Source organism: Pseudophryne corroboree, chromosome 3 (genome assembly GCF_028390025.1).
Source record: "Pseudophryne corroboree isolate aPseCor3 chromosome 3, aPseCor3.hap2, whole genome shotgun sequence".
Taxonomy (NCBI): Eukaryota; Metazoa; Chordata; class Amphibia; order Anura; family Myobatrachidae; genus Pseudophryne; species Pseudophryne corroboree.
This window is the reverse complement of record NC_086446.1, coordinates 576,594,835-576,622,817: the sequence shown is the minus strand read 5'-3', so window position 1 is coordinate 576,622,817 and position 27,983 is coordinate 576,594,835. Positions and strand designations below refer to the sequence as shown.

At 45.2% G+C, this 27,983-nt stretch overlaps 1 protein-coding gene across 29 annotated transcripts in view; it reads left to right on the top strand.

The window, feature by feature from the left end:
• The window catches only part of CAMK2G (calcium/calmodulin dependent protein kinase II gamma), a 711,799-nt gene that overhangs the window by 511,356 nt on the left and 172,460 nt on the right, over window positions 1–27,983 (top strand). For all 29 annotated transcript variants that reach the window (XM_063961352.1, XM_063961379.1, XM_063961360.1 and 26 more), the window contains exons 4-5: window positions 4,923–4,977; window positions 24,207–24,272. In XM_063961352.1, the coding sequence (XP_063817422.1) occupies window positions 4,923–4,977; window positions 24,207–24,272 (121 nt within the window). The remainder of the gene's footprint in view (window positions 1–4,922; window positions 4,978–24,206; window positions 24,273–27,983) is intronic.

Sequence of the window (27,983 nt, the reverse complement as noted above, 5' to 3'; positions counted from 1 at the left end):
ACAGTTTCCCGGCTGAACTCTGAATTTTTTTTTGCCTTGTAAATGATTGGCGTTTTAAAAACAACAAACTTCCAAGTACGGCCAGGAACTCGCACCTCCAGCCAACTCGGACTTCGTGACATCTGGCCCATAATCTCAGTGTATGGCTATTTTAAGCATCTGAATGCTGATCGTGTGTTTAAATTGCAGCTCTCGTCATCTGCAACCAGTCAGTGTGAAAGAGAGATATTTCCATTAGCTGTGATTATATATCAACCTTGATGTGCTACATTGGTACACAATAGAGTTAGGCTGGTACTGATATTGAGAAAACAAGTGTTAGATTAGATAGGTGATGGCTTCCCTGCTAGGTAATTATCTTGTTTAGCAATTACTAGCTACTTTGGATGTTGATTACACCTTTTAGGTGACACCCTCAATAATGGATGGCTTGCTAAATAGCTACAGTAGTCACGGCTGCATAGCATTAATACTCTGGTCGCTGGGACTTGTTACAAGTAATAGTCTGATATCTCCACAGATTTAATAAGAAGTAGTTGCATCTCTTATAGGTGTTCAAAATGTATTTCAATTTATATAAGAGTAAAGATCTAAAAGGGAAGCTAAATATAATGTCTATTTACAAAATGCAATAATAGTAACTTTTTCAAAGAGAAGTTTTAATGTTTAACCTAGCGCTGCTATTCCAGTTATTCTGGTGTGCAGGGTTTTGCAGAATATCGGTATTTTGTTGATTGAAAGGTATGCTGTTAATATACCGCCTGTCAGGATCCCGTCTTTCATGTTCCCGACGCCAGAATCCCGACCGCAGCCCCTTATTCCCACTTGGATGGTGGGTCCATGCTACCACTCAAGTGGGAATATAACCTATGGCGAGCTTTGCTTGCCATTGGGCCCTATGCGCAGCAAGCCCGTGAGGGGACTCGCTCCCGGGATGCCACGGTCTGGATACTGACACCCGGTATATATCCTGTATATTCCAATTGAAAGTATCTCATCTAATGCAGCATTAGATGTGTTATGCTTGTAAGATGCCAAAGTTCAATTGTATTTACATAATAGTTTTTTTTCGTATGGTTTTCAATGCCGAATTCTACTTTTGTAGAATTCTGCTGTCAAGTCAAACTTGCTTACTTTATTTGATGCTAGATGAAACTACAGATCTGCATTCTAAATACTTTTTTATCCAATATATATACTTTGGCTTATGTATTGTTAAGTTCAGTGGCGATAAAACAACAATAAATCTGTCTATACCAGTGGTTTGTACCCTACTAGCTTCTCTGTATATTAATTATTCTGATTTCTTATAGAACAGAGGGTAACACTTGAGCTGGAGCAGGAAATCATCTGACTCACATGACTTTATTGGCCTACAGATATGTACATATAGACCTATACTCAAATTGGGTCAAATAGACCCATTCATCCCGAAACACAGTTTTATACCTCTTAATTGTATTGCCAATGCTGCATTAGAACAATGCATCAGCACCTTGGACACTGGCACTGGGACTTGAAAGAAATGATTGCTCATACAGGCGCTAAAGATTGTCCCAACCAATAAATTGTACTATTGTTGATAATGGATTCACAAATCTCCAAATTTTTCCAATGATGTCATCCAGTGATGTATATACAAAAAAATAATAATGAAAGAACACGCTAGTGCAGTGGTTTCCAAACTTTTTTGAATCACGGCGCCCTAGAATATCAGATTTTTTTTTACGGCACCCCTAGGCCAAAAATTTCTTATTGAGAAATTTAGAAAGAAATATGACATTAAGTAGATCGCGTTTATATGTCATCCTTAGAGTCAGTTGTGTGGTGAGGGACAAGATTTGCTTCTGTTTGGCCACATATTTTATGACTGGCAGCCACCAGCACTGGTTTTGCCTATTATATTGACCATTAATAATTTGAATTGGTCCTGGACCACCAACCCAGGGCATATACTCTACATGTATATAGATGAAAATAAAGGATGTGGCAGAGTCTCATCCTGATTACATAAGTACTACCTTCCATTATATGGCACCCAGGCATGATATACAGTATTAATTACGCTATATAAATCTATGGCATATAGCCATAGATTTATGGGTAAATCTATGGCTTTATGGAGAATAGTATAGGATCAAAAATATAGATTGAACTCGTTGGACAACTTGTCTTTTTTCAACCTCATTAACTATGTTACTATGCTTACATGCATGCGCCTGAAAAATTTCTGTGGACTGGACGGCACAGTCCTTAGCTGGTTCAAATAATTTTTCTCTGGCGGGTCACAGAGTCTCATCTGAAATACACTCATCATCACCAGTGCCACTGCCATTTGGTGTCCCACAGGGTTCTATACTATCACCCATGCTATTTGCTGTGTACATGCTACCACTGGGTGAAAATCAGACGCCATGGCCTGGTCTATCACTGCTATGCAGATGATACACAGCTGTACCTGTCCCCTGCTTTGGGTACTGAGAACCCAATAACAATCTTAAATGGCTGTCTAGCTGATCTCCAGGAGTGGATGAGTGCCAGTTGGCTGCGACTGAATCCGGATAAAACGGAGGTCCTTATGATAGGACTGCAACATCAAAGGTCAAAGCTGCAGCATAGCCAACAAACTGGACTTATACTTGGGGATTCAGAATTGCAAACCGCTGATCGTGTGCGTAATCTTGGCATTGTCCTAGATGGTGTTTTGACACTTAGGCTGGGTACACACTTGCCGATGTCGGTGACATCGTGCAAGATCCCCTGCAAACAATATCGTTCATACACACTGAACTATATAGTTTGTGTCTCCTCAGTGACGGCATGCACCCACAATGCTATCTCATACAATATCTTTAGATTTCAAGTTGAAAACTAGAGATATTGTACCTCATTAGTAACCCGTGGGAGCACGCATCGTTAACGATATAGTGTGTACACAATTGCCGATGTATACAATATATCATCCGATCCACTGTTTCGGAACGATATATCGGGAGCACATTAGCAAGAATCAAGCACTTAGTTCCCTCTGAAGATCTGCCAAAAGTCATACATGCATTTGTATCCTCTTGATTAGACTACTGCAGTGGTCTTCCAGCAAAATAAATGCTCCGCTTACAGCTTATACAAAATGCAGCTGCCAGGCTGTTAATTAACCAGCCCCATTCCAACCATATAACACCCATTCTCTACTCCCTCCACTGGTTGCCGGTAAAATGGCGAATCATCTTCAAGAGTGGCTTGCTGACTTTCAAAGCACTATATGACCAGGGCCCAAGGTACCTGAAGCAGCTTCTGATTCCATACTGCCCCACTTGATTACTGCGACCTGTAGATAAAGGACTATTAGCAGTACCTAGAATGTAATTCATCTGGGGGTCGAGCTTTTAGCCTTGTGGCTCCAACTCTATGGAACTCACTTCACGCTGCAGTCAGAAATGAACTCAAGACTTTCCGGTTTACTCAAGCATTTCCATAATTGTCCCTTTACTATCTCCAGGCTCTCTGTATTTTTTTTTTTAAAGCATTTCTGTTCTTCATTGTTTCTGTACTGTATTATGTTAGTTCTGTTAAGTGACTCGAGTACTATTGGAGAAAGAGCGTTATATAAATAAAATTATTATTATTTTTATTACATAAGCACAGTGGGTAACAAGCCCATAAAGGTTTCCTTAAATCTTCCTTTAGCATGAAGTCCGTTCTTCACATGTCATAATTTGTCACTCTGGCAAATTAAACTACACATGCACTGGGCCACTGCTGTGCGTGTGCGAATGGGCTCTGTTACGCAAGACGCAGTACGACTGCAGACTGACGGTGATTGACAGTCTGCTACCGTATGGAGGAGGGGGTGGAGACATCCTCCATTTGTGAAAACAGACGTGTGTTGCTGCTGTTTACGGGGAGGGAAGAGGTCAGGGATCTCTGTCGTTCTTAAACAGTGATTTCCTGGCCTCTGTGACGGACAGCTTGAGCGGCACAGTGGGTGCCGTAAGCCGACCGATGGTGACTGAGTGATCCCACGCAGGTCAGATCTCTATTGCTGCAGGAGGCGGCTGCTTGTAATAAATGCCAACTCCAGCATAACCATACATTGCTATAACTGCTGCTTCAAAGGAAGAAGCAATGATAGCAACTACAACCACATCTGAATTTGGCCCTGTATGACTAATCGTTTCTTATATAAAGCAGAATCTTTATCCCCATTTGAACTCTAGAATTTTACCTTTTATCCTCTCTTCTATTTTTCCTCTACATTTTACGCTCTGCTTTACTACCCTTACTCTTTTATTATATTAGAACTAAGCAGCCAGGCAGTTGTTATCACTCAGGGTTGTCCATATTCATTTAATTTTGGAAACCATTAACTGCAGTTTGAGCTGGTACAACAGGATATGTTTCCACTTAATTCTCACATGCATGAGTGTCAAAAGGGCTACATCACACAGGGCAGATCCCACTGTCATTGGCTGACCATATTCTTGGACATGCTTGAAAACAAGGCTGTAAATTCCGGTTGGATCATTCAGATGCATGCCTCTCTATTTGGGGCAACACATTGCCAATTTCATGATATCACTGCAAATGTGGTCCTCACAAGTTCTTCAACTATAAATACATTGTGTAATCCGTTAATCCTTAGTGCTTTTTTTAAATTAAGTCTTTAATAATAAGGCAGCAGCCAAAAAATAACATTAAATTAAGAAAAGACTTTCTGAGATCTTCAGTTGTGAAGCAGTTTTCTTTTAAGAGGTTTACAGTTGTGGGCTGTAACATAGATTTGATAATATGAATATTACATTAACAGGATGCTACTGGAGTTCAATGTGCTAGTTACTTTGTCAATGAAGTATTAATATTTTAATGGCAATGTTTTAATGTATATAGTCACTCATACAGATTATTTTTTTTCTTCTTTGCAGTGCGCCTCCATGAAAGTATTTCAGAAGAGGGTTTTCACTATCTTGTTTTTGACCTGTAAGTATTTTGGTTCCTACTCACTATAGTAGTGCAGCACTCTGCAAGAATATCCTTTTAAACCATTTATACAGTCAGAGGGGCAGATGTATCAAGCCTTCTAAAGAGGACTGTTTGATAAGTTGCCAGTAGCAACCCCTCGGTTATCATTTCATAGAAGGCACTTGCTTAATATATCTTTAAGCGGATTGCTTGCTATGAGCAATTTTTCCACTTTTCTTTTAGAAGGTTTAATGCATCTCCCCCATGTAATAGATTAATGTACTTACAATGCACACTTGTGGTTTTTACAGTGTTTAGTGATCATTTAGGTCACATTGCTCAAAATTGCAAATTTGCGCTAAGGGCCTGATTCACTACCGTTTGCACACAGTGAGCGATTATCAACAGGCTGCGTATGCGCTGCAAATGCATTGCACGTGCGTGAAGGGTACAGTGCGATCACACTACGTATGCAGCATAATTGTAAAGAGTACGCCTTTTAATTGACAGGAAGTGAGCATTTGTGGCTGGTAACATGGCGTTGTTGGGGAGTGGTTGGGAAAATGCAGGCATATCATGGTCATTGTTAGGGCGTGTTTTTGACATCATCTGCAAATGCTACATGCTAAAATATGGCACCCGGTACGACTGCATTCTCATTGATTTTAGTATGGTGAGGTCAGCCACAAGTGTCAATAGTGCTAATTTTTTGCGTATGCATTGCAGTTCTGCTAATGCATCGGTGGGCATCTTTTTCCTTTCTGGGTGGCTCTTCACATACATTTTTTTTAGCAATAGCAGATTTGTGAAGATCACTATTTCAGCCTCAATAGTGATCCATAGTGATATATTCCCTAGGACCATAACAGCCTATCAGCAATTTGCTTTCAGCCTGGTGTTGTAAGTTAAGCAATTAAAGTTAGTAACTGGTTGTTAAGGCTGTAGTACAGATTTGCGTTTCTGAGAAATGTTGCATGATGGTAGTTTTTTCCAAGATGGCAAAAGCTGTTTTGTGATGTCACACTACAATGTTTGCTTGTGGGTAAGTGTATGAGCCAAGATGCCTGTTAGCATGGAAAGCATAGGTTTCCTCAGACTGACAGGTAAAGTTGGGTGGATCAGGGCAATCCTTGCTAAGTACACATATCTTTACACCAACTTTATAGGTTTCAAAAAGTGATGACCCCTTTAATATTTCAGTAAGGACTTAATTAGCTGGTTACAATACCGACTGCCGGCATCCCGAAAGTCCGGACAGTGGGACGCGCCTGCGTCTTTCCACGTGGGGGGAGGTTAGGTTTAGGCTGAAGAAGGGGGGTTAGGGGGAAGCGCAGGGAAGGTTAGGGACCAGTGAGGGAGGGTTAGGGTTTGGCACATAGATGAGGAGGTTAGGGTTAGGCACCAAGCAGGGAAGGTTAGGGTTAGGCACCATGCAGAGAGGGTTAGGGTTAGGCATCCACAAGGGAGGGTTAGGATAGGGAAAGGGTGCTGGTTAGGGGGCTTCCAGGGGACTGTCGGGATTATAATGGGCGGGACCACCGGCATCCCGTCCATCGGTCATTCATACTGATCCCCACTAATTATGGCAAAGGTTTTAAGATTTCAATAACTGAGTATTTCCTAGAGCAATGGCTCTCAAACATATATATACTTTTTTGCGAGTCCCAAATAACCACTGTGTGATTAGGTCAAGTACCACTTACAGGTGCGGTATATTACTTAGACAATCAGAATTTAGACACCATAATGTTGATAGGTATATTATTTAGGCAACCAAAATGTCGACATGGGCTATATGGCTGCAATGAACATGAAGACAGCCAAAATGTAAACAAGGAAATTATGTTCATGTGGACGTAATGTAGACAATATATAGACAGGTTGAACTGTCAACAAGGTGAAAATGACCACCATTTAATTATAGACACAGCAAAAAATGTCAACATTTGAAAATAGACCAATCTTAAGGCTGACTACCAAATTGTAGACACTGTTTAAATAAAACGCCACAGCCGCTCATGACTGCTGGTTCCTAGACACTGCTAATAGCTTGCTTCCTGGATGTGTAGTCCCTCCCCCAATCTGTACCCAAACCCAGACCTTGGAAAATGGGGAAGGGGGGGGGGGAGGGTGAGAAACGGCACAGGGTTCCCCCTATTTTACAATAATCCGCACTAGGCTGATCTAGCTGGGGGGATAATGCTATATAAAGGATGCACACAGTGTGGGGTTCCCCTTCCATATCGTTATCCAGCCCCAAACTGGTCAGCCCATGGCTGGACTCCTTCGGAAAGTCGGGACCCTCGCCCAGCAAATTGGGTCCAACCTTTCGAAGGGACAACCAGCCCTGGGGATGAAAGCTGATAACTACAAGTGCCAGAATGCTTGGACATTAAGGGCCTGCTGGCGCTTGTAGTCCTCCTGTAAGAAAAAATAAAATACAAGCCTGCCCCACCATGATGGCACTTGTGGAACAACAACTGACTACTTCGTCTTTGCAGGAGATGTGAATTTATGAACACGTGAACATTGGTCCTGGACTCTGGAAAACTAGCATTTGTATGTCCAGTTTATTCAGACTCCTCCACATGCCCTTGTTATACCGGATTCCTCCACATGCCCCATTTGTGCCTTCAGACTGCTCTACCATGCCTTATTTAGGCTAGACACATGCTCCTTTTGTAATTTTGTAATTCTTCCACAACCCTCTTTTATGCCTTCAGACTTCTCTACATGCCCCAATTATGCCAGATTCTTCCATGTTCCCCTTTTATGCCCACTCCACAATAATTTCACCCTCTGCATGCAATGTATGTAGCAGTATGAGATAACTGTCCTACCACTCCCCCAGTGATTCCCTTGCCTGACTGCTATCATGCACAGTGATACTCCAAGGTCAAATACACCAGTCCACCATCCACAACCACAAGTGACCAACTGCTGTGTGGATAATTGGTGCCTGAAGGCCACTTGGTGCAGTGCTGTGCACCAGCCTGCTTCTTAGAACGCTGGTGCGGGATTCGGGAGGAATGTTGCACAAAGCAAGGCATTACGACCAATCGGGTTATTATACTGTCTTTGGTGGACACTGCTAGATTTTTTTTCTGATCTGCGGATTATCACGGACACCGCCACTTGTTAACGTGATTCTACTGGCTACCCAGTAGACATCAGAGGTGTTTGCTGCTACCTGCCCTACCCTGAATCTGCCACCAGGTGGCACCCTCCAGCATTTGGTACCCCAGATGGTCGCATGGCCAGCTCATGTTTTGAAACAGTAATGGCTTTGCAGTACCTTCTGGGCTTGCTAGGCATACCACCAGTTGAGATCCCCTGCCCTAAAACAGTTTTTAGTCCATTCCAATGAAACATGGCAAAACTGTGAATTTGTCTAAAACGTCCATGAGCGAAAAGCAACACAGTGCGCGTGGAAGCTCTGACAGTGTTAGATTTCCATGATAGGGATGGGAAATTTGTGAAGTGTTGAATCTATTATAGATTGAGCACTTAACGAATATGCACTGTTATGAGAGGGCAGAAGAAATAAAAACCTTAATTAAGATAACGTACTATACGTGAAATGTCACTTAGTGACATGTTGTAGTCACTACTTACGGTATCCGGTCTCTAGGTCGACCACACTTAGGTCGACATGCATTAGGTTGACCACTATTGGTCGACATGATTTCTAGGTCGACATGACAAAAAGTCGACATGAAGTTTAAAAAAAATTAATTTAAAAAAAAAATACTTTACAATCCATGTGGACTACAATTGGGAACGGTAACCTGTGCTGAGCGCATTGAGCATGGCCATGCGAGGGGACACGGTGCACTAATTGGGGTTGCCGGTCACTCTATTAAGAAAACGACATAAATTTCTTTAAAAAACCTCATGTCGACCTTTTGTCATCTCGACCTTACTCATGTCGACCTATTTTAGGTGTCTACTTAGTTACTTTTGACCAATAGTGGTCGACCTAGCCACTGTCGACCTAAGTGTGGTCGACCCTATGATCCACACCCACTAATTCAACCTTTTGGCCTCATGCTTGGCCCCATGTTAATGCTGCTCGGCGCCTTAAGATCCCTGTGGCCAATATGTTTGGCTCGTTTTTTTCTTTAAAAAAATTGTTGCTTTAAATCCTGCGGCTGTAATCTCCTCATTTGCTGCAGGTCATTATGTTTGGCCTTATATCTTCTGTAGAAAAGAAATGTGCCTGCTCTCAATTTTACCCATATGGTACATAATACCATCTGCGTGGCATGATTAATGCCATACAAACAGAAAGACTTGTTATCAGCACTTACAGTAATATACTAAATTCTGTGTATATCTAGCAAATAAAAGCATGAGGATTTTGTTAATATTTCAATCAAAATATTTCAGCTTACAGCCCATCGTCAAGGGACCCCAATTCTATGCAGGTACTGTACCTAAGCTAGCATATATACAGTACCCGGCACACCATTACAGTACAGTTATATTTTCTGTAAAGCTTGAGTGTAATGCTTTTGGGGTTGATTTTCTGCTCCAGGGACTGGAATTTTTATTAAAGAAAGGGCCTAAATGACGGCACAAAATAAGACAGATCTGCTGCAATGTGTAAGAAACCTTGAATTTGTGTTGCATTCTATTTCAACAGCACACTGACCCAAAGTATACAACACTTGTGCAACGTAAATACAAAAACATCAGTAGTAACGCCGATTTCAATCTTGATTTGAAACTTGCTGTGCATCAACGGCCCACATTCAACGTAATGGAACTCTTAACAGTGTTGCAATGAAGAATGGATGATGAGTGCATTGTCTAGATGAATACTTTGCCTGAGACCCTTCCCAATACACTTCTCAGCTATAATTGCAGCTAATGGTGCTTCTACCCAAGTATTAAAATAGGAGGAGTAAATAAATACCCAAGTAACCAATTTTCTCTTACGTCCTAGAGGATGCTGGGGACTCCGTAAGGACCATGGGGAATAGACGGGCTCCGCAGGAGACATGGGCACTAAAAAGAACTTTAGATATGGGTGTGCACTGGCTCCTCCCTCTATGCCCCTCCTCCAGACCTCAGTTTGATACTGTGCCCAGAGGAGACTGGGTGCATTACAGGGAGCTCTCCTGAGTTTCCTGAAAGAAAGAATTTGTTAGGTTTTTTATTTTCAGGGAGCCTGCTGGCAACAGGCTCCCTGCATCGAGGGACTGAGGGGAGAGAAGCAGACCTACTTAAATGCTAGGCTCTGCTTCTTAGGCAACTGGACACCATTAGCTCCAGAGGGAGTCGGAACGCAGGTCTCTCCTAGCTGTTCGCCCCGGAGCCGCGCCGCCGTCCTCCTCACAGAGCCGGAAGATAGAAGCCGGGTGAGTATGAGAAGAAAGAAGACTTCAGAGGCGGCAGAAGACTTCAGATCTTCACTGAGGTAACGCGCAGCGGTAACGCTGCGCGCCATTGCTCCCACACAAAACACACACGGCAGCCACTGTAAGGGTGCAGGGCGCAGGGGGGGCGCCCTGGGCAGCAATTTAAACCTCTGGGACTGGCAAATAAAGTATATATATATATATATATATATATATATATATATATATAGGCTCTGCGCTGTATATTAGAGATCCCCCGCCAGTTTTTTGAAAGGATCGAGCGGGACCGAAGCCCATCGCTGAGGGGGCGGGGCTTGATCCCTCAGCACTCACCAGCACCATTTTCTCCACAGCACACCGCTGAGAAGCTGGCTCCCCGGACTCTCCCCTGCTGAACACGGTGACAGAAGGTTTTAAAGAAAGGGGGGGGCACATAATTTGGCGCAGTGAATATAATATAATAAAAGCGCTATCTGGGTATTTTTTCCAGGGTCATTGGCGCTGGGTGTGTGCTGGTATACTCTCTCTCTGTCTCTCCTAAGTGCCTTGTGGGGTAACTGTCTCCAGATAGAGAATTCCCTGAGTGTGTGGGGTGTCGGTACGCGTGTGTCGGCATGTCTGAAGCGGAAGGCTCTTCCAGGGAGGAGGTGGAGCAAATGAGTGTGGTGTCTCCGTCGGCAACGCCAACACCTGACTGGTTGGATATGTGGAATGTTTTTAAATGCAAATGTGAATTTATTACACAAAAGGTTGGACAAAGCAGAGTCCAGGAAATGCACAGGGGGTCAAGCCCTGCCTTTCACCATGTCACAGGGACCTTCTGGGTCTCAAAAGCGCCCACTATCCCAAGTAGTAGACACTGATACCGACACGGATTCTGACTCCAGTGTCGACTACGATGATGTAAAGTTACAGCCAAAATTGGCTAAAAGTATTCATTATATGATTATTGCAATAAAAGATGTGTTGCATATCACAGATGACCCCTCTGTCCCTGACACGAGGGTACATATGTATAAGGAAAAGAAACCTGAGTTAACCTTTCCCCCATCTCATGAACTGTACAAGATATTTGAAAAGGCTTGGGAATCTCCAGACAAAAAACTGCAGATTCCCAAAAGGATTCTTATGACATATCCTTTCCCGGCTAAGGACAGGATTCGGTGGGAATCCTCCCCAAGGGTGGACAAAGCGATGACACGCTTATCCAAAAAGGTAGCGCTGCCATCTCAAGATACGGCGACCCTCAAGGATCCTGCTGATCGCAGGCAGGAGACTACCTTGAAGTCAATTTACACACATACTGGTACCTTACTCAGACCAGCGATAGCGTCGGCTTGGGTTTGTAGCGCGGTAGCAGCGTGGACAGATACCTTATCTGCTGATATAGATACGCTGGATAAGGAAACCATTTTATTGACCCTGGGTCATATTAAACATGCTGTCCTATATATGAGAGATGCTCAGAGAGACGTTGGCCTACTGGGTTCCAGAGCCAACGCTATGGCGGTTTCCGCTAGACGAGCCCTATGGACCCGACAATGGACGGGTGATGCCGACTCGAAGAGGCATATGGAGGTTTTACCTTAAAAGGGTGAGGAATTGTTTGGGGAAGGTCTCACGGACCTAGTTTCCACAGCTACGGCAGGTAATTCAGCTTTTTTGCCTTATGTTTCCTCACAGCCTAAGAAAAAGCTGCCAGCCACAGCTAGTTCCCAGGAGCAGAAGTCCTACCTGGCCTCTACAAAGTCCACCGCATGACGCTGGGGCTCCGCTGAGGGATTCCGCCCCAGTGGGGGCACGTCTTCGACTTTTCAGCCACGTCTGGATTCACTCACAGGTGGATCCCTGGGCAATAGAAATTGTTTCCCAGGGTTACAAGCTGGAATTCGAAGAGGTGCCTCCTCGCCGGGTTTTTAAATCGGCCCTACCGGCTTCTCCCCCAGAGAGGGAGATAATTTTAAATGCAATTCAAAAGTTGTGTCTTCAACAAGTGGTGGTCAAGGTTCCCCTGCTTCAGCAGGGGATGGGGTATTACCCTGTTTGTGGTCCCGAAACCGTACGGTTCGGTCAGACCCATTTTAAATTTAAAATCCTTAAACCTATACTTAAAAAGGTTCAAATTCAAGATGGAATCGCTCAGGGTGGTCATAGCCAGCCTGGAAGTTGGGAGTTTTTATGGTGTCCCTGGACATAAAGGATGCATACCTTCATGTCCCCATATATCCGCCTCATCAGGCGTTCCTGAGATTTGCTGTACAGGATTGTCATTACCAATTTCAGACGTTGCCGTTTGGGCTTTCCACGGCCCGAGGATTTTCACCAAGGTAATGGCGGAAATGATGGTGCTCCTGCGCAAGCAAGGTGTCACAATTATCCCGTACTTGAACGATCTCCTAATAAAAGCGAGATCAAGAGAGCAGTTACTGAAAAGCGTATCGCTTTCCCTGAGGGTGTTGCAGCAGCACTGCTGGATTCTCAATATCCCGAAGTCACAGTTGGTTCCGACGACTCGTTTGCCTTTCTTAGGCATGATTCTGGATACAGACCAGAAAATGGTTTATCTCCCGATGGAAAAGGCCCAAGAACTCATGAGTTTGGTCAGGGACCTCTTGAAGCTAGAAAGGGTGTCTGTGCATCACTGCACTCGAGTTCTGGGAAAGATGGTGGCGTCTTACGAGGCCATTCCGTTCGGCAGGTTCCATGCAAGGACTTTTTAGTGGGACCTTCTGGACAAGTGGTCCGGGTCACATCTACAGATTCATCAGATGATCAGCCTGTCCCCCAGGGCCAGGGTATCTCTCCTGTGGTGGCTGCAAAGTGGTCACCTTCTAGAGGGTCGCAGGTTCGGCATTCAGGACTGGGTTCTGATAACCACGGACACGAGCCTCCGAGGTTGGGGAGCGGTCACACACAGAAGAAACTTCCATGGTCTCTGGTCAAGCCAGGAGGCTTGTCTTCACATCAACGTACTGGAATTAAGGGCCATATACAACGGCCTTCGTCAAGCGGAGACTTTGCTTCGCGACCTACCGGTTCTGATTCAGTCAGACAACATCACCGCAGTGGCTCATGTAAACCGCCAAGGCGGAACAAACAGCAGAGTGGCAATGGCAGAAGCCACCAGGATTCTTCGCTGGGCGTAAAATCATGTAAGCGCTCTGACAGCAGTCTTCATTCCGGGAGTGGACAACTGGGAAGCAGACTTCCTCAGCAGACATGATCTACATCCAGGAGAGTGGGGACTTCATCAGGAAGTCTTCGCAGAGATTGCAAGTCAGTGGGGACTGCCTCAGATAGACATGATGGCGTCACGCCTCAACAAAAAACTACAGAGGTATTGCGCCAGGTCAAGGGACCCTCAGGCGGTAGCAGTAAATGCCCTGGTGACACCGTGGGTGTTCCAGTCGGTCTATGTGTTTCCTCCTCTTCCTCTCATCTCCAAGGTCTTGAGAATCATAAGACGAAGAGGAGTACAGACAATTCTCATTGTTCCAGATTGGCCTCGAAGGGCCTGGTATCCGGATCTGCAGGAAATGCTCACAGAAGATCCGTGGCCTCTTCCTCTCAGAGAGGACCTGTTACAACAGGGGCCCTGTCTGTTCCAAGACTTACCGCGGCTGCGTTTGACGGCATGGCGGTTGAACGCCGGATCCTAGCGGAAAAGGGCATTCCGGATGAGGTCATTCCTACTCTGATAAAGGCTAGGAAGGACGTGACAGCAAAACATTATCACCGTATTTGGAGGAAGTATGTCTCTTGGTGTGAGTCCAGGGATGCTCCTCTGGAAGAATTCCATCTGGCCCGTTTCCTTCACTTCCTACAGACTGGAGTGAATTTGGGCCTAAAATTAGGCTCCATTAAGGTTCAGATTTCGTCCCTATCTATTTTCTTTCAGAAGGAATTGGCTTCTCTTCCGGAAATACCGACTTTTGTGAAGGGAGTGCTGCATATCCAGCCTCCTTTTGTACCTCCAGTGGCGCCCTGGGACCTTAACGTGGTGTTGCGGTTTCTTCAAGTCTCACTGGTTTGAGCCTCTTAAAACGGTGGAATTTAAGTATCTCACTTGGAAAGTGGTCATGTTGTTGACCTTGGCATCAGCAAGGCGAGTGTCGGAATTGGCGGCTTTATCTCATAAAAGCCCCTATCTGATTTTCCATGTGGATAGAGCGGAGTTGCGGACTCGTCCTCAATTTTTGCCCAAGGTGGTTTCATCTTTTCATATGAACCAACCTATTGTGGTGCCTGTGGCTACGCGGGACTTGGACGATTCCGAGTCCCTTGATGTGGTCAGGGCATTGAAAATTTATGTTGCCAGAACGGCTCGGGTGAGGAAAACAGAGGCTCTGTTTGTTCTGTATGCAGCCAACAAGGTTGGCGCGCCTGCTTCTAAGCAGACTATTGCTCGCTGGATCTGTAACACGATTCAGCAGGCTCATTCTACGGCTGGTTTGCCGGTACCAAATTCGGTAAAGGCCCATTCCGCTAGGAAGGTGGGCTCCTCTTGGGCGGCTGCCCGAGGTGTCTCTGCATTACAGCTTTGCCGAGCAGCGACTTGGTCGGGTTCAAACACCTTTGCAAAGTTCTACAAGTTTGATACCCTGGCTGATGAGGACCTCATGTTTGCTCAATCGGTGCTGCAGAGTCATCTGCACTATCCCTCCCGTTTTGGAGCTTTGGTATAATCCTCATGGTCCTTACGGAGTCCCCAGCATCCTCTAGGATGTAAGAGAAAATAAGATTTTAAACCTACCGGTAAATCTTTTTCTCCTAGTCCGTAGAGGATGCTGGGCGCCCGTCCCAGTGCGGACTGCATTCTGCAAGACTTGTATATAGTTTCTGCTTACATAAGGGTTATGTTACAGTATTGATCAGTCTTGGGCTGATGCTGTTTTGTTTCATACTGTTGACTGGTTCGTATATCCATGTTATACGGTGTGGATGGTGTGGGCTGGTATGAATCTTGCCCTTAGATTAACAATAATCCTTTCCTCGTACTGTCCGTCTCCTCTGGGCACTGTTTCTCTAACTGAGGTCTGGAGGAGGGGCATAGCGGAAGGAGCCAGTGCACACCCATATCTAAAGTTCTTTTTAGTGCCCATGTCTCCTGCGGAGCCCGTCCATTCCCCATGGTCCTTACGGAGTCCCCAGCATCCTCTACGGACTAGGAGAAAAAGATTTACCGGTAGGTTTAAAATCTTATTATTGTCTGCTTATTAGTTTTTTTTTTTAAATATATTATTTTGTCCTGATCAGTAAGGTCAGAGTAAAAGTAAGGAAAGACTTCCCAAATAAGTCCATGCTTCCATGATATAAGAAAATAACAATATATGGATACGGAAACATTTTCTATCCACTGTACATAGTCTACCTTGCCGCAGGGAAACGTTGGGGCATGTTAGTCAATGCTATGTTGAAGTTAGGTGTTGCCTACGCTTTTACCTAGTGCCCTTGTGCACTTATACCCCTTTCACACCGCACAAATAACCCAGTATTGACCCGGCACATTGCCAGGTCTGCACGGGTCAGTGTGCGGTGTGAAAGCGTCAAGTCCGAATTCCCGGGTCGCCTGACCCGGTAATTCAACCCGGGTTATAAGCAGTGTTATTCCCTGGTTGAATACCGGGTCAGTGGCTGCATAAACGGATTCCCGGGTCGATGGGACCCGTTTACTAGATAGGGAGAGGCGGAGCGGAGATGAGCTCATCTCCCAGCGCCGCCTCCACTGCCGGCTGTGCCCCCCACCGCTATGGCAACCGAACCGGCATATTGCCAAGTCTGGAAGCCAGCGAAAGGGGTAGGAGTCTCTCCAATGACGGATCCCACCCAGGAAGGACCCGTTTCCAATTCCCGGGTTGGATCTGGCATTGGAGATGTGAATGGGGTATAACAGAGTTTCTCTATCGTCCTAGTGGATGCTGGGGTTCCTGAAAGGACCATGGGGAATAGCGGCTCCGCAGGAGACAGGGCACAAAAGTAAAGCTTTCCGATCAGGTGGTGTGCACTGGCTCCTCCCCCTATGACCCTCCTCCAAGCCAGTTAGATTTTTGTGCCCGGCCGAGAAGGGTGCAATTCTAGGTGGCTCTCCTAAAGAGCTGCTTAGAGAAAGTTTAGCTTAGGTTTTTTACTTTACAGTGAGTCCTGCTGGCAACAGGATCACTGCAACGAGGGACAGAGGGGAGAAGAAGTGAACTCACCTGCGTGCAGGATGGATTGGCTTCTTGGCTACTGGACATCAGCTCCAGAGGGACGATCACAGGTACAGCCTGGATGGTCACCGGAGCCTTGCCGCCGGCCCCCTTGCAGATGCTGAAGTAAGAAGAGGTCCAGAATCAGCGGCAGAAGACTCCTCAGTCTTCTAAAGGTAGCGCACAGCACTGCAGCTGTGCGCCATTTTCCTCTCAGCACACTTCACACGGCAGTCACTGAGGGTGCAGGGCGCTGGGAGGGGGGCGCCCTGGGAGGCAAATGAATACCTATTTTGGCTAAAAATACCTCACATATAGCCTCCGGAGGCTATATGGAGATATTTAATCCCTGCCAGAATCCGTTAAGAGCGGGAGACGAGGCCGCCGAAAAAGGGGCGGGGCCTATCTCCTCAGCACACAGCGCCATTTTCCCTCACAGAAAGGCTGGAGGGAAGGCTCCCAGGCTCTCCCCTGCACTGCACTACAGAAACAGGGTTAAAACAGAGAGGGGGGGCACTAATTTGGCGATATGCTTATATATATTAAGATGCTATAAGGGAAAACACTTATATAAGGTTGTCCCTATATAATTATAGCGTTTTTGGTGTGTGCTGGCAAACTCTCCCTCTGTCTCTCCAAAGGGCTAGTGGGTCCTGTCCTCTATCAGAGCATTCCCTGTGTGTGTGCTGTGTGTCGGTACGTGTGTGTCGACATGTAGGAGGACGATGTTGGTGAGGAGGCGGAGCAATTGCCTGTAATGGTGATGTCACTCTCTAGGGAGTCGACACCGGAATGGATGGCTTATTTAGGAAATTACGTGATAATGTCAACACGCTGCAAGGTCGGTTGACGACATGAGACGGCCGACAAACAATTAGTACCGGTCCAGACGTCTCAAAAACACCGTCAGGGGTTTTAAAACGCCCGTTTACTTTAGTCGGTCGACACAGACACAGACAGGGACACTGAATCCAGTGTCGACGGTGAATAAACAAACGTATTCCTTATTAGGGCCACACGTTAAAGGCAATGAAGGAGGTGTTACATATTTCTGATACTACAAGTACCACAAAAGAGGGTATTATGTGGGATGTGAAAAAACTACCATAGTTTTTCCTGAATCAGATAAATTAAATAAAGTGTGTGATGATGCGTGGGTTCCCCCCGATAGAAAATTATGGGCGGTATACCCTTTCCCGCCAGAAGTTAGGGCGCGTTGGGAAACACCCCTTAAGGTGGATAAGGCGCTCACACGCTTATCAAAACAAGTGGCGGTACCGTCTATAGATAGGGCCGTCCTCAAGGACCAGCTGACAGTAGGCTGGAAAAATATCATAAAAAGTATATACACACATACTGGTGTTATACTGCGACCAGCGATCGCCTCAGCCTGGATGTGCAGAGCTGGGGTGGCTTGGTCGGATTCCCTGACTAAAAATATTGATACCCTTGACAGGGACAGTATTTTATTGACTATAGAGCATTTAAAGGATGCATTTCTATATATGCGAGATGCACAGAGGGATATTTGCACTCTGGCATCATGAGTAAATGCGATGTCCATAACTGCCAAAAGATGTTATGGACACGACAGTGGTCAGGTGATGCAGATTCCAAACGGCACAAAGGTGTATTGCCGTATAAAGGAAGAGGAGTTATTTGGGGTCGGTCCATCGGACCTGGTGGCCACGGCAACTGCTGGAAAATCCACCGTTTTTTACCCTAAGTCACATCTCTGCAGAAAAAGACACCGTCTTTTCAGCCTCAGTCCTCTCGTCCCTATAAGATCATATCTGCCCAGGGATAGAGGAAAGGGAAGAAGACTGCAGCAGGCAGCCCATTCCCAGGAACAGAAGCGTTCCACCGCTTCTGACAAGTTCTCAGCATGGCGCTGAGACCGTACAGGACCCCTGGATCCTACAAGTAGTATCCCAGGGGTACAGATTGGAAGGTCGAGACGTTTCCCCTTCGCAGGCTCCTGAAGTCTGCTTTACCAAGGTCTCCCTCCGACAAGGAGGCAGTATGGAAAAAAATTCACAAGCTGTATTCCCAGCAGGTGATAACTAAATTACCCCTCCCACTACAAGAAAAGGGGTATTATTCCACACTATATTGTGGTACTGAAGCCAGAAGGCTAGGTGAGACTTATTCTAAAAAAATTTTTGAACACTTACAAAGGTTCAAATCAAGATGGAGTCACTCAGAGCAGTGATAACGAACCAGGAAGAAGAGGACTATATAGTGTCCCGGGACATCAGGGATGCTTACCTCTATGTCCCAAATTTGCCCTTCTCACTAAGGGTACCTCAGGTTCGTGGTGCAGAACTGTCACTATCAGTTTCAGACGCTGCCGTTTGGATTGTCCACGGCACCCCGGGTCTTTACCAAGGTAATGGCCGAAATGATGATTCTTCTTCGAAGAAAAGGCGTCTTAAGTATCCCTTACTTGGATGATCTCCTGATAAGGGCATAGTCCACGGAGTAGCACTATCTCGGATACTGCTACAACAGCACGGGTGGATTCTAAATATTCCAAAATCGCAGCTGATCCGACGACACGTCTGCTGTGCCTAGGGATGATTCTGGACACAGTCCAGAAGAAGGTGTTTCTCCCGGAAGAGAAAGCCAGGGAGTTATCCGAGCTAGTCAGGAACCTCCTAAAAACAGTGCATCATTGCACAAGGGTCCTGGTAAAAATGGTGGCTTCCTACGAAGCAATTCCATTCGGCAGATTTCACGCAAGAACTTTTCAGTGGGATCTGCTGGACAAATGGCCCGGATCGCATCTTCAGATGCATCAGCGGATAACCCTATATCCAAGGACAAGGGTGTCTCTCCTGTGGTGGTTATAGAGTGCTCATCTTCTAGAGGGCCGCAGATTCGGCATTCAGGATTGGATGCTGGTGACCACGGAGCCCAGCCCGAGAGGCTGGGGAGCAGTCACACAAGGAAAAAATTTCCAGGGAGTGTGTTCAAGTCTGGAGACTTTTCTCCACATAAATATACTGGAGCTAAGGGTAAATTTATAATGCTCTAAGCTTAGCAAGACCTCTGCTTCAAGGTCAGCCGGTATTGATCCAGTGGGAAAAACATCACGGCAGTCGCCCACGTAAACAGACAGGGCGACACAAGAAGCAGGAGGGCAATGGCAAAAACTGCAAGGACTTTTCGCTGGGCGGAAAATCATGTGATAGCACTGTCAGCAGTGTTTCATCCCGGGAATGGAAACTGGGAAGCAGACTTCCTCAGCAGGCACGACCTCCACCCGGGAGAGTGGAAACTTCATCTGGAAGTTTTTTCCACATGATTGTAAACCGTTGGGAAATACCAAAGGTGGACATGATGGCGTCCCGTCTGAACAAAAAACGGGACAGGTATTGCGCCAGGTCAAGAGACCCTCAGGCAATAGCTGTGGACGTTCTGGTAACACCGTGGGTGTACCAGTCGGTGTATGTGTTCCCTCCTCTGCTTCTCATACCTAAGGTGCTGAGAATTATAAGACGTAGAGGAGTAAGAACTATACTCATGGCTCCGGATTGGCCAAGAAGGACTTGGTACCCGGAACTTCAAGTGATGCTAACAGAGGTCTTATGGCCTCTGCCGCTAAGAAGGGACTTGCTTCAGCAAGTACCATGTCTGTTCCAAGACTTACCGCAGCTGCGTTTGTCGGCATGGCGGTGGAAAGCCGGATCCTAAGGGAAAAAGGCATTCCGGAAGAGGTCATTCCTACCCTGGTCAAAGCCAGAAAGGAGGTGACCGCACAACATTATCACCACATGTGGCGAAAATATGTTGCGTGGTGTGAGGCCAGGAAGGCCCCACAAAGAAATTTCAACTCGGTCGTTTCCTGCATTTCCTGCAAACAGGAGTGTCTATGGGCCTCAAATTGGGTTCCATTAAGGTTCAAATTTCGGCCCTGTCGATTTTCTTCCAGAAAGAATTGGCTTCAGTTCCTGAAGTCCAGAAGTTTGTCAAGGGAGTATTGCATATACAACCCCCTTTTGTGCCTCCAGTGGCACTGTCGGATCTCAACGTAGTTCTGGGATTCCTCAAATCACATTGGTTTAAAACCAGTCAAATCTGTGGATTTGAAGCATCTCACATGAACAGTGACCATGCTCTTGGCCCTGGCCTGGACCAGGCGAGTGTCAAATTGGTGGTTTTTTCTCAAAAAAGCCCATATCTGTTTGTCCATTCGGACAGGGCAGGGCTGCGGACTCGTCCCCAGTTCTCTCCCTAAGGTGGTGTCAGTGTTTCACCTGAACCAGCTTATTGTGGTGCCTTGCACCTACTAGGGACTTGGAGGACTCCAAGTTGCTAGATGTTGTCAGGGCCCTGAAAATATGTTCCAGGACGGCTGGAGTCAGGAAAACTGACTTGCTGTTATCCTGTATGCACCCAACAAACTGGGTGCTCTTGCTTCTAAGCAGACTATTGCTAGTTGGATGTGTAATACAATTCAGCTTGCACATTCTGTGGCAGGCCTGCCACAGCCAAAATATGTAAATGCCCATTCCACAAGGAAGGTGGGCTCATCTTGGGCGGCTGCCCGAGGGGTCTCGGCTTTACAACTTTGCCGAGCAGCTACTTGGTCAGGGGCAAACACGTTTGCTAAATTCTACAAATTTGATACCCTGGCTAAGGAGGACCTGGAGTTCTCTCATTCGGTGCTGCAGAGTCATCCGCACTCTCCCGCCCGTTTGGGAGCTTTGGTATAATCCCCATGGTCCTTTCAGGAACCCCAGCATCCACTAGGACGATAGAGAAAATAAGAATTTACTTACCGATAATTCTATTTCTCGGAGTCCGTAGTGGATGCTGGGCGCCCATCCCAAGTGCGGATTATCTGCAATACTTGTACATAGTTACAAAAATCGGGTTATTATTGTTGTGAGCCATCTTTTCAGAGGCTCCGCTGTTATCATACTGTTAACTGGTTTTAGATCACAAGTTGTACGGTGTGATTGGTGTGGCTGGTATGAGTCTTACCCGGGATTCAAAATTCCTCCCTTATTGTGTACGCTCGTCCGGGCACAGTACCTAACTGGCTTGGAGGAGGGTCATAGGGGGAGGAGCCAGTGCACACCACCTGATCGGAAAGCTTTACTTTTGTGCCCTGTCTCCTGCGGAGCCGCTATTCCCCATGGTCCTTTCAGGAACCCCAGCATCCACTACGGACTCCGAGAAATAGAATTATCGGTAAGTAAATTCTTATTTTTTCTTTTTCTGAATTTTTCTAGGGGCATTGAGTCATTTATAGACCAACCAGATCATTCCTGTTTTCGTATAGTTCCTAATGTATCACTCTTAAGCCCAGGCATTATACTCTGTAAGTAAGGGCTGGACAATATTATATAGAAGCTGGGAGCCAGCCAGACAAATCTAGGAGCCAAATAATTTTAAGTAACCAGGAAAAAGGTGCATCCTGTATATAAAAAACCTCCAGAAAAGAGAAAAATGCCTGCTGTCCAATTTTAGCTGCCTGGCTCCTGGGATTTATCCAGTCTTGCTCTAAGCACACTTGTGGAGAAGTAGACCATAAAACTATAGGGTTTGTATCACGTATACAGCCCACATTAAGTTTTCATACAAAATTTTATAGATGCCTGGTGCGAAGAGCTGTGCTAAACGGTGAAACGTCTTTTTCATGTTTTTCTGCTGGAATGTGCTTCTTAATCACAATGCAATGTAAATTACAACCACATCATGGGACTGCACTGATTAATCTGTTATGCAACACTTATATCTCTGTGTGTGACTGAATTAGTATACGAAGCCCAATGGAACTTGGTATGTAAACACCTGACTGTCCCACAAAGATGTACAAGTGTCAAATCAATCAGTGCAGTTTCGTCACATCACATTGCAATTAAGATACACATTTGACCAAAAATTACGCTTAGCCCAAGCCTTGTTGCACGGGAGCTGACATGCCAAGAAGGAATGTTTGGCGCAACTGCTGCAATACTGTATGAGGACACTTCTGTATATTATGCATAGAAAACATATAATCTGCATCATTTTGGTGATAATTGTAGATAGAAGGTGCCGTACTTGGTTATTACATGTGGTTCTGTACAATCCAAAACCTACACTACAAAATCTGAATTGATGTTAAGGCTTACATGTGCACTCTTACACAGAAAAAAATACTTCCCCAAAATGCTTGAGTGAGAAGTACATATGTCAGATGGTACTGTATGAATATATGTAGTACATCCTGTGTGATATGTTTTATTATTTGGAGAGTAGGGATGTCCCGTGTCACATTTTGGACGTGTTCTGTCATGGAATGCGTAGGGCAGAGGTTTCCAAACGCAGTCCTCAAGGCACGCTAACGGTCCAGGTTTTAAGGATAACCATGTTTGGGCACAAGTGACTTAGTTAGTACCTCAGTCAATTTGATTTAACCATCTGTGCTCAGCCATGAATAACCTTTAAAACCTGGACCGTTAGGGTGCCTTAAGGACCGCGTTCAGGAACATCTTGCATAGGGTAAAACAAACCTTGTTGTAAATATCACCTCATATGAGCAATTCCCTTTGTTTAAGACTTGTGTATAATGTGGGATGCCGTACCTCTTACTGTAGAAATATATAATCAAAGTGCCGTGACCATATAAAAGCATTTGGCCTTTATACATTTGTGGAATGCAGTGGCTTAAAATATACCGTATTTTTCGGACCATTAGACGCACCGGACCATAAGACGCACCTAGTTTTTAGAGTAGGAAAACTGGAAAAAAATATATTCTGACTTCTAAGAGATATTTCTGTGATTTCTCAGACTCGATACAGTGCAGCCTTCTGTCAGAGCCAGAACACACAGACACACACACATCAGAGACAGCATACACACACACACTGACAGTACCAGTGGTTCCCTGCGTCTCCTGAGAAGGGAGGAGGTAGGGAGGAGGTGGGGGCGAGTGGGGGAGTCACCTGACACCGGCTCTGCTGCTGAGATGTGGCCGCTCTGCTTATGACGGCACAGAAGCAGCAGCAGCATCAAGGACCCGACGCTACCCGCCGGCCGCCGCTACCCGACAGGAGGGAGGAGGTATGAGGGAGCGGGGGAGTTACATGACGCTCTGCTGATGACGGCACAGCAGTAGCATCCAGGACCCGCCGCTACCCGCCAGCCTCTGCTACCCGCCGGCCGCCGCCACTACCCGCTACCTGCAAACGGCTTATTCGCTCCATAAGACGCACATACTTTTTCCCCCACATTTTTGGGGAGAAAAAGTGCGTCTTATGGTCCGAAAAATACGGTACGTATTACAGTAGGAGCTAGTCTAACACAGATTCAGAACTTCTACTTTGAAATATGTTTTATTTCAACAACAAAAAAGAAAATCAGCCAGAAACCTTTCATGTTTACAGCGATAGCCTCAATCATTTCTACCCTCCCTCCTAATGGGATATATTATGTTTGTTTGTCTGCTTGGAAATGTTAAGGGTCCCTCATGGGTAGTTAATGCCTAGTCTGAGTCACTGTGTCTGCTATCAGTCAGCTTGCAGTTTCTGAGAGTTGCTCTTAACACAGCGCCAATTGACCCTTCCTGGCCTGCAGGTCTTTTAGAGAGAGGGAATGCTCTGCCACAGGCTCCCCTTAGGCTTCTAGCTGTGCTGTCTTTTTTTTTTTTTTTTTTACCCCACCCATTTCTCAACAGCCTTTTTTTCTCTCTGTCTCTCAGGGTCACAGGCGGAGAGCTATTTGAAGACATTGTAGCGAGAGAATATTACAGTGAGGCTGATGCCAGGTAAGGATGCATCTGCCACATTCCAAAGGCCAAAGAACACGATCTCAATCGCTTTCTGTGTCTCTACTTTTCAAGGGAAAACCACTTACCTCAGACACGCCTATGAAAAATAATCACTCTCTCTATTGCTACTGTATGTGCAACAGTCTATTTCACAGTCCTGTAAGAACTTAGAGTGTGGCTATTTATTTTTTATAATTATTGGGGATGAGCATACATGGTAACTCCTATTGTTGCATGTACAGAATGTATGATTATACAGTATGCTGGTGTTACGTAAAGGTTAAGGTGGCCATACATTTATGCGACTTCTCCGAGGAAGAAGTCGTATAAGATTTCCCTTGAACCGCCCGGCAGCTTCCCTGATGGCAGGATCGCATACGATACAGCGTATGCGGGCATTTTGCATAAAAATGTATCGTATACGATTCCAGCCATGCCAGCAGGATCCCATATATCTATAGTGCAGTACTTCCGATCTAGGGGCTCCGATCCGATGCTCACGGGACCGAGCATCTGATGGTAAGCACATGCGATTTGTCAGTTTTCATCCGATTTATCGGTCCGAAACGTCGGAATCGGATGAAATTGGGCAAAATCACACTAGTGTATGGGCACTTTTATATTACTGACTGTAGTAATTGGCCTCAAAAAGACAATTATTTTATATCATTCAAACTGTCTTTTACATTTGTTTAAATTAACTTTTAGAAGAAAAAAAAAAGACATCCATCAATTTCAGTCACTGATCTTAGAAAAAACAAACAAGTAAACTACAAAATAAAAAGAACCAAGTCATTTTTTAAATGCATAATGTGGATGTTTGTAGGATCGACTGTAATTAAGAAACAATTTGATGGGATATTTTTTTGAGACTAAAATAGTAATAGTAAAATGGTAATGTTTACTAGTACAGCATAATATTTGCAAGCCTAATATACAAAGTTACCAAGTAAGGTTATATGCACAGTAGTGCTATAGGAATCTGTCTGTCCTCCAGTCTGGTCTATTTTGTGCCTGGACTTCAGAGTGCCTTTACGCACTGAATTGACAGTAAACACCAGTGGCACCGAATGTCAAATATGATTGTGTTTGGCATGTGTAGCCCTTACTGTTGTGGTCAGGTGGGTCAGTAGAGTGTCCACCTGTATAAACCTTTTATGTGCACTTTACACTTCATTAATAAAGTTAAGTGTTATTTTGCATCGATTTTAATTTGCTGATTCTGTCTGAGGTTTCATTTGGTGTTGCATGCGGCAGAGAATGTAAGATCCTGCTCTAGTCTTAAATGGTTACCAGTGACTAACACAAATTCCGCCTTTCAGTAATAAGTAGAAGGGAAATAATTGGTTACTGTTACATATTTGTGTGGATTTGGCATATGTCAAATCACAGACATATTTCTAAGCATACATACTGACTTTGCCAATAGAATACCATCTGGCCGGAGAGAAAAAAACAAATTCTGCCTTTTGCTGCCAGCATGTAATGGGTATTGCTGTGTTTTAGTTTTTGCTTTTCTTTGCATTTTTTTTGTTTATTTTAAATAAGGATGCTCATGTATAAAAATAGCTTTCACCTCTTCCCTGTATGTAACTATGTCCTGCCACTAGCCATTTGCTGGGAAGATTTCATGTCTTCCTCTCTGTTTCCATAGTATCCTTATACTGTTGTTACAATATCCCGATCTGCACCGTTTTGTGTATGCATTGTTCACAGGCCTAAATCTAAAGTCTGTTTAGTGTAATGCGCTATACATTGCCAACATACAAACTGCACACAGACAGGCTCTGCGTTTTGCCTAATTCTCAGTCTGTTAGCGGTAACTGGGCTGTCAATACAGAATGCTTAAACTAATAACATAGTATTATTCTGTTACTGATCTCGCCTTAATTGCTGCTGTGTTTTCACACAGCGGGCGATCAGATCCGAATTGCGTATGCACCGCAATGCGCAGGCGCGTCGGACGGCTACAACGACTTCGCCGGTCAGCGACGGGATGGTGCTAAGGATCCATTTTAGGTACCATCCCAAAATGTATCACTAAGGTGACAGAAGCTGGGGAATTCGTTGTTTCTGGCTGTACATAGAAAAAATCCTGGAAACTGTTGCAATAAAGCTGCAGTCTAAAAGGTTGCTGTTCATACATACATAAAATAGGTACATCCAACTAGTGTGAATGAACCTGTATTCCCAGGATATGAAGCAGTGGGGCAGATGTATTAAGTCCGGAGAAGTGATAAAGCAGTGATAAGTGCAAGGTGATAACGCACCAGCCAATCATTACGGATTGGAGCTGACTGGCTGGTGCGTTATCACCTTGCACTTAATCCATATTTGCCTACTTTTGGAAACTAGTTTCATGGAGACTATAGGTATGAGCAGATTCCGATGCGTGAAGCATGTTGCGCCATTGAGGGGTCATGTTATGTTCGCAGGGGCGTTTCTACAGAGGAGGGGGTCCGTGTGCACCTCCGGGTGGGCCCCCTCCACTGCATGGTGCTGTAGACTCCGCCATGATCCGGAGACCAACTTGGTTACTGCGCTTGCGGTGGCCATTTTGGCGGCGATTCTCGCCGCGATCGCAGCTCTTGGCGCTGGACTCCGGAAAGGTAAGTATTAAAATGGGTGCGGTGTGGGCCCCCCCAGAACCCAGGGGCCCGTGTGCACCGCACCCATTATAGAAACGCCAATGTATGTTCCACCCAAAGGGCATGTTTAGCTCCTGCTACTTAGGTGTGTCATGTGAAAACTATAGTACGAAGAGCAGCATACCGCCAGAGCAGGTTTGTGTATGGGTAGCATACAGATGTGTCCTTCCCTCAATATGCCACGTCGCGGAAGATGCCTGGCTTGAGTGAGCAGACAGGTCCCATGCAGCTCCCTTAGCATTGGGAATCCTTTTTTTTTTTTTTGCCAAAAATGGAAAAAGTAAAGACGCTCTGCGCTACCGAGTCACACCACGGTATGCCATGACTAGAAGGGCTTTTAACGAGCAGGGAGGCTTATATGTTAGTGGACACAACTGTACTTCCAGAGTTCAGCAGGAAGGTAGGCAAGCCTGCATTGATTTTGAGCTCAGTCATATTGATATACAGCCCATGGTCTGTTTATTCTGTTCTTGTCATTAATTTCAGGACATATTCTAAAGATGAGATGCAGCTGTCTGTAGTGCGTGTCCCCTAATTTCATGCAGCCCTTTTTCCTGGGGCTGTGTGGCTGAAAACAGTACCAGGCGCAGTCGTCACTGTGTGACTGTATAGAAGGGGAAGTGCGCAAGAGAAGCAACCAGGAAAAGCAAACCTAGTACGCTGCATCTTCTTGCCACCAGTGCCAATACAGGTTGAGTATCCCTTATCCAAAACGCTTGGGACCAGAGGTATTTTGGATATGGGATTTTTCCGTATTTTGGAATAATTGCATACCATAATGAGATATCATGGTGATGGGACCTAATTCTAATAGAATACATTTATGTTACATATACACCTTATACACACAACCTGAAGGTAATTTTAGCCAATATTTTTTATAACTTTGTGCATTAAACAAAGTGTGTCTACATTCACAGAATTCATTTATGTTTCATATACACCTTATACACACAGCCTGAAGGTCATACAATACAATATTTTTTAATCACTTTGTGTATTAAACAAAGTTTGTATTCACTGAGCCATCTGAAAACAAAGGTTTCACTATCTCACTCAA